Source organism: Megascapheus bottae, unplaced genomic scaffold (assembly GCF_031878675.1).
Source record: "Megascapheus bottae isolate mThoBot1 unplaced genomic scaffold, mThoBot2.hap1 HAP1_SCAFFOLD_53, whole genome shotgun sequence".
Classification (NCBI taxonomy): Eukaryota; Metazoa; Chordata; class Mammalia; order Rodentia; family Geomyidae; genus Megascapheus; species Megascapheus bottae.
The window spans coordinates 1,369,022-1,380,511 of NW_028327559.1; the positions used below are offsets into that span (position 1 = coordinate 1,369,022).

Here is an 11,490-nt window from a genome sequence, read left to right on the forward strand (position 1 = left end):
TAACATACTAACATATGATGACAATGTATGATACATTAAGTGTTAGCATTAGGGAAACTATATGTGGATTATTTGTTTGTAACACATATTATTCCTATCTTAACAACTGAGGAGGACTGAGGTTGGGATAATCTCTGCACAACCTCTCTGTATGTTTTTTTCTGGTCCTAGTGATTGAACTTGGTCCTGAGTGCTGTCTGTTGGGTTTTTACTCAAGGATGACCCTACCACTTCTGCCACAGGCCCATTTCCAGGTTTTATTTGCTGAATAATTGGAGAGAAGCAATTCATGGGTTTCCTTCCTGGGGTGGCTCTGCAGTTTGCTCCTAACATTCTGCTGGATAGGGAGGGTTACAGGTGTGAGTCATGGGTGCCTGAATCTCTATTTTTTTGTAGCATTGTAAAGTAATTTTTTTAATGTATAAGGTTTTCCTTGGTTCAGAAAAAGTAAAAAATAGCATTGTATGTGGAAAGAACTAGCTAAATGGCAAGATCCTGAAAAAACATGTTATGCATAAGAAGTCTACCAGGGGCTGCCTAAACTGAGATGCGACTGAGAACCAGAGTGGGCTCTGGGGGAGGAAGCCATTCTTTTAGGTTGCATTTACAAATATTCAGGTCTATTCTGTAGGAAGTCAGACTTTATTAGACAATGCTAATTAACATCACTTAACTTTGTATTTGTTTGTGGTACAGGTGATCATGGGCACACTGGAAAGCCGGAAGGAAGAGAGACAGGTTGGGCAGAATGAGACTGGAGAAGAGACTGTAGATATGGTCAGGGTCAGAGGTGATGCTTTCTGGAACCCAGCAGTGGCTAGAAGTGGAATGTAGTGTGAACAGATGCTGAGAAGATGAGCTAAAACTCTAGCAGCACAGAGTTGCATTCTGTTTCCATTGTGCATCCTTATTTTCAAATGCAATCTCCATAGGTGATGTGTGGAACCTGGTTGTTAAGGCCATGGTCAGTTCCAAGCATACATCCAAGCTAGGCAATTTTAGTAGCAGATAAAGGAATCCACTTTCTCTAGAGAGTGGAATATCCATTGTCTGGAATAGACACGCTTTCTGGGATCAGATTGCCCCCTTCACTACTGTAAGTCATTGACCAAGCCAAAGAAACCTTCCCAGCTCTACCTCTACCCAAGCCCAGAGGCCAGGCATCAGGTTTCAGCTTTTCCAGTGTGAGCTAAACAGTTTTGGAGACACAGATGCAGGTTGATCAGAATATGCAGCCATTCCTGCCCTCTGTATCCATGTTGAAGCATCCTACCAATATAACCTTGACTCGATTTTCTAAAAGTGTCCACTTCCCTTCACCAGCATTTTGATCCAACTGCAAGGACTCAACTCTAGTGCTATTTCCCGAGACCCAGCAGAGACACAGCCTTACTATGTCCTTCTTTCTGTTCCAGTTTCCAGTGTAGTGCCATTATTATCCTTGATAGCATTGCTTTGAATTCTGAATAGGACTTTGGTTCTTCACTGCCAGTGGTTAGGAGGTTCTTCCGGTCATCCCCACTCATGTGAAACATTCAGTTATCACTGCTTATCACTCTATTATATAGGATGTATGAGTCTTCATGGGTATTTTGTTCTAGGTGAGAATAATCTAACCTCAGTTTCTTTTAAACCAGCTCTAGAGCTCCAGATCTCATTGCAATGAATTTTCCTTTAGACTTCAGATTTGTAGCATCTTCCAAGTAAGGTGGCTCCTAGAACTGTGGTCCAGTGTATGGACTCATGCCACACATATGAGGATAATGGGGAATTATGTCAAGCATGTGTGTCCTAAGTGGACTTACTGGTGGCCCTTTCCTATCCCTTCATGGAATGTATCTTCTGCCTAGGTTAATCAAGTGTCTTGTGTATCTTCCCTAATGAAGAGTGCATACTGCATAGGAAAGTTTGATCTGTTAACACTTTGCTACATTAATAGTGGTTCTTGGATCCTCTTCCTCTTCCTCCTCCTCCTCCTCTTCCTTCTCCTTCTTTTCCTGCTCCTTCACCTCTTCCTTCTCCTTCTTTTCCTCCTCCTCTTTTTTTTCTCCTTCTCTTCTTCTTCCTCTTCCTATGCCAATAGACATAAGTAATCTCAAGCTCCAGAATCAGGAAATATATACAAAAATCCCTAGGTTATTTATATATACCTCACAGGTTGAGAATTACCAATTTACTCTGCAGCCCTTGCTCACACTTCTGGCTTTTTGTTAGGACCACCTGGAGAACTAAAATAGCCATATCTAGCCCACTGAAGATGAATTAGGTCAGAATCTCTGGAGGTAGAGCCTAGCATTCAGTATGCTTTAAAAAAGACTCCTCAGACATCCTGATAGGCAATCAAGCTAGAGGCCCAGGGATGTAGAATAGCATGTCAGAATCCTCGAAGACGCATCCTACTCTTTATGACCAGGCCCTGGGGCTCTGATTTGATTTAGTTAGCGTAAGATGGGTCTAGTGTTTGTGTTCTGTTTTTCCAATACCCTAATTAATAATTGGGAATCACATACTGACCATACGAAGGTTTGCTCATTGTAGCTGAGGGTCTGCAGGGACACAGGGACAGGAAGCATTCCCCTAAAGGCTGTGTCTCCTCTGTGGTTCCTGAGTGAGGGTAGAGTCTTCTCCATTACCTTAGGCTGCCCTCATTGATTCACGGGGCTCTTAAATTGGCCCTGCCAGACAGGGGCATATGGCAGATCTAAGGCGTATTTACTCTGCAATCACCTTTTCCCTGCACTCCAGGGAGAGTTATGGTGTTTGAATTACAGCACAAACATGCAGGGAGGTCTTGGTCCTGCTTGCAGTCAACACCAGGGTGCAAGGCAAAGCTGTCCACTTACATTTCTTTGTTCCTTACAATACTGCTGGTTAAATGGTCCTGAGGCTTGGGAAATCCAAAGGAGGATCCAAGAAGAGGATATTTTGTGAGAAACACAATCATATGGCCTCAATGGGAAGACTGAGTAAAACTGAGCATAAACACCCATTGGTTTCATTTGAGGAATTTATGGAGTCCTAGAGATCTGGGCAAGCTGGTAAAAGAAGTATTATTTATTACATCTCTATTCTCTTCATGGTTTCGAGGTAACTTTGGGTTCCTAGGAAGTCAGGAAGTCTGCGCCTACTTGTCTAATTTGAGATCCCAATGCAGAAAGGGCTCCTGAAGCAGGCATTGGTGATTCTTCCATCCCTCACCCAACTTCCCTGTTTCCTTTGACAGCTGGCAACATGGGATTCTGAGAAAGGCGTAAATGGAAGCCTGCAGGAGAGACCCACGGGCAGCCGACTCCAAGGACTGACTCTCAAAGTGGTGACTGTCTTGGTAGGATCCTAGGGTTTTTCTGGTTGCTTTGCCAGCCAGGTTTTCAAATCAATGACTACTCTCTAGTTAAGGAGGGTTTGGGGGGAAGTGAAGACCTGGAGGAATCCTTTATTTTCTGGAGGAATGCTAATTTTGCCTTTCATTCAAGCCTTCATATGAGCAATGAAGGAGAGATTCACTTCTGCCCTGCCTTTGTCCTGTGGGCCCGGGAGCCTTCTATGGGAGATCCTGGAGAGACTCTACAGTGGCTCTAGCATGTGCAGGCCTCCACTGTTTCGGAAATGAAAGCTGGTTCTTGATCCACTGCTACTTCCTGGGTTAGCACGGGATCCTCAGAGAGATGCTGGGACAAGGATCTTTTTTCTAGACAATTCCTTAGTTGCAATTTCTGTGCAACTGGAATCATAACCTGGACAATTATGTACAATTTTAGAATCCCCTGTCTCTTAAGTGCAGGGATATCTTTTATGACTGGGACAGACAGAGCCCAAATGTTGCCTGCCCTTCAACCACAGCAGTCACAGAAATTTGTAGCTTCAGGCTTTCTGTATTTCCTATAACACACATGGTGCATAAGCCCTAGGTCCTATTTTTCTCTCCCAACAAGCAAACTTAATGTGTTATAGTCCCCAGGAATGTTAGCCAAAAGCCCTTCTTCTTAGTTTCGCACAAATAGGGGTGTCTGAGATGTTTTTCAGATTGCCCCTGTCTTCACAGGTACACATACAAAGTATGTGTACAGACATGCTGTGATTGTGAATTCAGGTTCCAAGGTTTTATTTATTTAGCTTGATCATGCCCCTTGACTTAGGATTTGGTGTGGACCCCTTAGCCAGAATTCACTTTCTTGCAGATAGATACAATGCTTCCCTTGCCCAATTTGATACCACAGAGCTTGATGGTTGTGTATTATCCTGGATGAAAAGTGTCCCATTTCGTTCTTGGTACTCATTGGGTGATGATACTTCCTAAGGGCAGAATCCTCATTCAGCATGAATGGTACAAAGGAAGAAATGAAAAAAACATGTAATGTTATGCTGAGAGTTGGGGGATGTTGGGAGTTTTTCTTGGTATGGTGCACACAGGGCAAGTAAATGTCTCCTCCTGTCTATTGATCTTTGTCCTGGGCACTGGAGCCTGTCTATTCACAACCTGTTTTTAGGAAAGGGCAAGAGGTTCATCCTCCAGGAAGACATTGGTTAAATTATGCTTGGTGCTGGGGAAGGGATTTTGGATTGTGTACATTCTAAGCAAATACTCTACCACTGAGCTACACTCTTTGCCCTAATTCTGATACATTGCAAAGCTCTGACCTATCAGATTGATCTTCTCAACAATACCCTGAAAATATAAGCTCAAGATCCTTTTATTGAATTGAAGAACATTTCTTCTGCTGTACTTAGGAAGAACCTTTTGTGATGTTGGCTGAAAACATCCTCGGCCAGCCCAAGCGCTACAAAGGATTCTCCATAGATGTGCTGGATGCACTAGCCAAGGCACTGGGCTTCAAATATGAGATTTACCAGGCCCCTGATGGCAGATATGGTCACCAGCTCCATAACACCTCCTGGAATGGCATGATTGGAGAGCTCATCAGCAAGGTAGGTCTGGAGAGCAGAGCCATTGGGGAGAGGAACCTGAGTGTGTCTCTGGGTCTGAATGTGTGCTGATTCATTTTGCAGTTCAGTCCTCAGGTCCAGCTAAACAGTTGAGTTAACATTCTCCATATACCAAGGACTTCTTTACCTCCCCCTCCTACCTTGTTGTGACCATTTCTGCTCTCTTAACCTTCTGATTCCTTGGTGTTCTGTAATTTCTCTCCATGTCCATTGTTCTCATTCCTTTGAAAACTACACACTGTGATCTTCTCTTCTATATAATACACTTTTCAAGAAACCCACCCTTACACTTGGATTAAAAGAACCTAGGACCCCCTTGAGGATTCTGGTGAATGCTTAGTCTTCTATTCCTCTACGATTCTAAGTGGGATACACACACACACACACACACACACACACACACACACACACACACACACACACACACACACCATTTGTGTGTATAAACCAGCACTGCTATTTGTTGGTGATTGGGCATTCCCAAACTCCTTATTTGCATATTAAACCATCACTCTTCTCTCAGTGTAGAATTGGGACACAAAGCCAGTTCACCACATCCACACAGCTGACTGTAATCTCATGGCCTCGGGGTCATTTCCCCGTAGGCATTTAGGTTAGAGGCAGTTCATTTGAGCCATCTCCAGTCATGTCACATCGCCATTAGCCTTGGCAATATCTGATATTGTTATGGACAACACCAGGCTATCATCTCTTTGTCCCTATACCTCCAGGGATTCTTGCTGAGTTCCATCCTGGCATCCACTCTCATGAGTCTTGCTACCAGGCTACCCTTGCTGTCCTTGTCTACCATAATAACTCTTGGTAGATACTTAGGATCTTTTCTCTCTTTCTTTAAGTCCTCATGCTTTCTAGGCATAAAAGCCATGCCCTTAGTCCTTTTTGCTTTAGTTATTTAACAGGTAGGGTCCTATGAGTTTTGTCTGGGGATGATCTCCAACCACAAGTATCTTCACTGTCTGAGATTTTAAAGGCAGACCCTAGGCCTAATATCTTTCTAACTTTTCAGCTCCTTGTAACCTTTAATCTCCCCCCACTCCACAAACAACTTTATTGAGATAGGCCTTACACATTTTTAGAAGTACAACTCAATGATATTTAGTAAATGTAGAGTTGTACAACTATCACTATAATGTAGTTTCAGAATATTTCATTGCCCACTGCAATCGCTTCTGTTTATTTACAGTTAATACCATTTCCATCCTCAGCCCCAGGCAACCCTTAATCTACTTGCTGTCTCTACAGAGTTGCTATTGTAAATATTTCATATAAGCAGAGGCAGATCATATGTGGTCCTTTGTGTCTGAATCTTTTACTTTACATAAGCATTTTGAGCTTCATCCCTCTCTACTGTTTCTTTGTCTTCTTTTGTACTGTACACTCCCCTGGCTTATATTACACAGTTCACAAAATCTTCTCTCCTTTCATCCCTTCTGATTTCCTGTGTTGCTAGCTTCTTTTCTTTTTCTTATGTATCATTTATCACTTTTTTTTTGATAGTACTAGGGATTAAACTTAGGGCCTTATGTTGGCTAAGCAAGGACTATACTACTTAAGCCATAACCCTCAGCCCCTTTAGGTTTGATTTCTTGCTACCCATAAACTCTGAGTATGTTCTATTATCTTGGCTCAGACATTCAGGCTTGTTTATGCCTGCATTATCCAGATAATGCATAGTTATGTGTGTTCTCCAGACTCTGGTGGACTTTTCAGTATAGCTCAAGTCCCTCACTTTGTCTTTCCTTGGATTAATCCTTTAGCAATATCCCTCAGAGAAAGTTTCAAATGTGTTTGTATCTCCTCTAGCTATCTAATCATCTTCTCAATTGAAAACAAAGATTGTCTTCCCATATTAGAAAGTGAGACTTCTGGGTATGAAATGTTACTCTTGCTTTTATTGAAATGCACACCTCCAGGGCCTTTGCTCTCCACTCACAGAAGAGGAAAATCTCTGCCATCGTAGATCAACGCCCTTCTCCTTTATCGTAATTTTATTTTCTTATTCTTCTTCAAGTTCTTACTTCATAAATTAATTCCCCTCCATTCTATGTAGTCAGTTTACCCTGCTCCACTAAGTATCTTTCTCAATCTTTAAATGTGGTCCAAACCCTCCTAATCCTAAAATAAATCTTTGGATCTTGGATTTCTGGAAAGTGAGACAATAATTTGGATATGTTCTGGCATAGTCATCTCCAATACATTTTTCCCTCCTTTGATTGTTGTTGGATTTAAGTTTAGGATCTCAGTGTACCTTCCTCTCTAACTCATGTAGTAAATGTGATAAATACTTTTCTAGGAGCTGATTTCTCTGATGTGAGCAGGTGAGTGGGCCAATGTCATAATTCGTCATTCTAAATTAGGGACTTGGAACTTCTGGAGTTTCCAAGACCTAAGATCAGTGTACAAGAGGTACAAACTTGGTAGTTTCACCCTCTGTCTAGTTCCGTTTTAAAGTAGTATTTACTGTTTTTGAATAAAGCCTGTTTTGGAAAGCACAGATCTTGGAAAATAATTTTCAGATCACAGTGATGACATGTGCAAAGAGACCATTTATCACAGGCTCTGTTAGAGTGGGAAATGAACCCAAGTATCCACAAGCCTTGACTTAAGGGTGGCAAAGAAAGACATCATCAAGTGATCTCTACCATGAGAGGATTTTACCCCCTGGTAGAATCAGCATGTAAAACTATCATACTAGCTGGATGCCAGTGGCTCATACTTGTAATCCTAGGTACTCAAGCTGCTGATCGCAGTTCAAAGCTGGACCAGGAAAGTCCATGAGACTCATACCACTAATTAACCACCAAAAAAGCTGAAAGAAGAGTTGGGATTCAAGTGGCAGCACTAGTCTTGAGTGCGAAACCTCAGCAGCAACACCAGGCCCTGAATTCAAGTCCTAGGACTGGTGCTCATACAAAATCAGACTGATTAGATGTTGGTGAGAGTCACCAGAGTTGTACAACCCACTGTAAAACTTGTCAAGTACTCTAAAAAAGAAATAAAGCAAATGTAGTATATAGAACTAAGAGGGATCAATGGGGAATGAGGAGAGCCCGTGGCCTGGCTGTGTAGGGCAGAGGCATATAATGCTAGACGAATGTAAAGGGTCTTGGTGGAGGGGTAGAAAGATAGAAAAAAATGGGCAGTAGAATAGAGATAACATTGGCTAAGGGAACTGGTAGTAAGGAAGTGAAGAAAAACTACCATTCACATACTTGGCTCTGTTTTCTATAACTTGCCAAAAGATTTGAGGCTTGAGAAAATTTCATAAAGCAAAAGAGATAATAGCCACGTAGTGCGGGATTTTGCTTTACAGTCTCTCAAACTTTCCGATTAGCAGCTCTCAAACCCGTTTCCACTGAACAGCATGTTTCAAAGGGCAGAGGGTGGGCCTTCACTGAAGCAGTAAGCAGGCGGTCAGCCACTGATCAGCTCCTTTTGCCTTTCAGAGAGCAGATTTGTCCATTTCCGCCATCACCATCACCCCAGAGAGGGAAAGCGTGGTGGATTTCAGCAAGCGGTACATGGACTATTCAGTGGGGATTCTCCTCAGGAAGCCTGAAGAGAAAATCAGCATCTTCTCCCTTTTTGCTCCTTTTGATTTTGCTGTGTGGGCCTGCATCGCAGCAGCCATCCCTGTGGTTGGTGTGCTGATATTTGTGTTGAACAGAATACAGGCTGTGAGGGCTCAAAGTGGTACCCAGCCTCGATATCCGCTTCTGCTACTCTGCACAGCGCCATCTGGATTGTCTATGGAGCATTTGTTCAGCAAGGTACCTGCCTGAGTCCTGGTGTTTGCCTAATCCCAGACATCTAAAAAAATTTACCTGTAGTTAGAATTATTAGTTACAGCTGGGTGAGGTGGCTCATGCCTGTAATCCTAGCTACTGAGGAGGCTGAGTTCTGAGGATCAAGGCTCAAAGACCACCCCAGCACAAAAGGACCTGAGACTCTTAACTCCAATTACCCTTCAGAAAATGGGGTTTGGCTCAAGTGGAGGGTTGTAGTCTTGAGCTGAAGAGCTCAGGGACAGTGCCCGGGCCAGGTTCAAGCCCCCTGACCCACAAAAGAAAACAATTCTTAGTTCCAGGTTTGTTTTTAAGTTTTACCTTGGTTCTGGGGCTTGAACTCAGGGTCTGGGTGCTGTCCCTGAGTTTCTTTTGCTCAAGGCCAGCACTCTACCACTTAAGCCACAGCTCCTTTTCTAGCATTATTGTAGTTTATTGAAGATAAGAGTCTCATAAACTTTCCTGCAAGGGTGGGCTTTGAACCAGAATCTTCAGATCTCAGCCTCTTGAGTAATTAGGATTGTAGGCGTGAGCCTCTGCCTCCCAGCAGATGCAGTCATTTTAAATGCAATTTCATTCAATCTTTAGGATAGTTAGTTTCTCTAAGCAAGATCAGGTAAAAATTAAATAATAGGACAATAAGAAACTCAATGCTTCAAATCAGCATTCTCCACTTTTGGTAAAATTAACGTCAGAGTTCTGCTCTATAGTCTCTCCACCCTCCCACACATACGATTAGTGGCTATAGACATGAAATTCTGAAGCCTTAACGGGGTGAAAAATATCAGGGTTGCACTGCAAGGCTTTCGGCAGTCCTCTGTCCTTTCCTGAGATGGCAAGTCCCCTATGTGGGAGAGTTCTGGTGAGTTACAGGACTGTGGAAAGAACAAATTGCAAAGTTTTGAATGTGAATCTTGGCCTTGTTTGCACCTTAGCCAAAGCTTTTCATGGTTATGTAAGAATAGACAGGGAGAAGCTTTCTTGTGCTACCACCTAAGGGACCAAGGAGGAATAACTGGTCTCAGAGAGGCAGCTTTTCATTGAAGTTACATGCAGTGATTTCTGAAAATCCCAAGGGAAACAAACAAAAATCATCTAGCCAATAACAAGTGATATGGTATATCTCATTTTTTTCTGGTTTAAAAGGAAACTGGGGAAGCCTCCAGGTTGGAAATAATTCTGTATTTACTGAATTCCTACATCTACTCCATGAGAATCTGAAATTGTCCAAGACACCTTAAGATCATGTTACAGCCATGGCAGAATTTTTTAGCTGTAAGGTCACAAAATTTCAGACTTTATCTTTAGTGTTTTGACTTGTCTGTCTTTTATGGCCTTTCCTAAGACTGGTGGTTTTAGGGGCTTTTTTTGGTGTTTGTTTTTTTTTTCACCTAAAAAGATACATCCCAGCTGCCATCACTCTACAGTTCCCTAAAGCTTGTTTGTGTGGCACAGGTGCCAGCATTGCCCAAGGCTAGGAGTTTGAAGAAGGCACTGTTCACTCTATTCTACCTGCTTCCCACAGGAGGAGAATCTACTGTGAACTCCGTGGCGATGCGAATTGTCATGGGCAGCTGGTGGCTCTTCACCCTTATTGTGTGTTCTTCCTACACGGCTAATCTTGCTGCCTTCCTCACCGTGTCCAGAATGGATAACCCCATTAGGTAAGTCTATTCCTCCTTCTCCATCTGTATCTTCTGTGCTAGGAAGCTTCAACAAGAATGGATGGCTGACTGGATGAGGGTAGTTGGTATTGCAGACAGAACTTCTAAGCAGTGACGAGCAGCTTGGATCATTAATTGGATAATGGGGACAGTTAGCTGATGAGAAGGGCTTCACTTCGGTATTGTACTCCTTACACAATTACATAAATGTATACATTCAGGAAATAAGATTAAACAGAACATTCAAACACTGTATGAGACTAATAAATCAAACCATTCAAATTAACCAACTAGATTTCCTCAGACATTTAAACATGGATTGCAGACTCATTTAATCAAAATTTTTTATCAACATTTAGTTAAAATTAATTAAAACCACAAGTCTAATGTATTTTTCAAATCTCCAAACATCTTGAAATTATTTTTAAAAAACATGCCAATTATCACAAGCATTGGGAACATTGTTTTGGTTATGTTTATAAAATCATAACATTATTGATGTTGAGTACTAGACAGAGTTGTCTTCAAGTCATTGATTTCATTTTCTTTGGATATATACATACATATTTATGTATATCAATATACACATCTATATATATATACATCTATATATACATCAATATGTGGGGCTACTAAATCATATTCAGCTTTCCTTTTTTTTTTTGCTGGTACTAGGACTTGAACTCAAGGCCTTGAGTCCTCTCTTGCTCTTATTTCTTTCCTTCGTTTGTTTGTTCCTTCCTTCCTTCCTTCTCTTCTTTCTTTCTTCCTTTGTCGATTTTTTTGTTCTACTTGAGCCACATCTTTAATTCTGAATTTTTGGTAGTTAATTGGAGATAAGTGTCCCGTAAATTTTCCTGCCTAGTCTGCCATTGAACTTTGATCCTCAGATCTCAGCCTCCTGAATACCTAGGATTAAACTCGTGAGCCACCAATGCCCAGCAAATTTTGGTCTGATGTTTTGCTTTATATCATTTTGCAACCTTCATGTGTGTTACAGTTCTACACTTGAACCATGTAAAATTACATATATATAATTTTATATTATTTAAATAATATACACAAATTATATGTTA

General features: G+C 41.8%; 1 protein-coding gene across 1 annotated transcript; it reads left to right on the forward strand.

Annotated features, from left to right (window-relative positions):
• Positions 1 to 702: 702 nt before the first annotated feature.
• LOC150039671 (glutamate receptor ionotropic, delta-1-like) lies at positions 703 to 10,405 on the forward strand. Its single transcript, XM_090327657.1, has 5 exons — positions 703 to 777; positions 3,224 to 3,325; positions 4,729 to 4,926; positions 8,412 to 8,735; positions 10,276 to 10,405. The coding sequence occupies exons 1-5, from the start codon at positions 703 to 705 to the stop codon at positions 10,291 to 10,293; spliced, it is 717 nt and encodes a 238-aa protein (XP_090183783.1). The 3' UTR covers positions 10,294 to 10,405.
• Positions 10,406 to 11,490: the final 1,085 nt, after the last annotated feature.

Excerpts from the sequence above, each read along its gene's own strand:
- LOC150039671 (XM_090327657.1), top strand. The coding sequence starts at position 703 with ATGGGCACACTGGAAAGCCGGAAGGAAGAGAGACAGGTTGGGCAGAAT. Across the intron at positions 778-3,223 it reads GAGAAGAGACTGTAGATATG|CTGGCAACATGGGATTCTGA; the intron begins GTCAGGGTCAGA and ends TTCCTTTGACAG. Across the intron at positions 3,326-4,728 it reads TCAAAGTGGTGACTGTCTTG|GAAGAACCTTTTGTGATGTT; the intron begins GTAGGATCCTAG and ends TGCTGTACTTAG.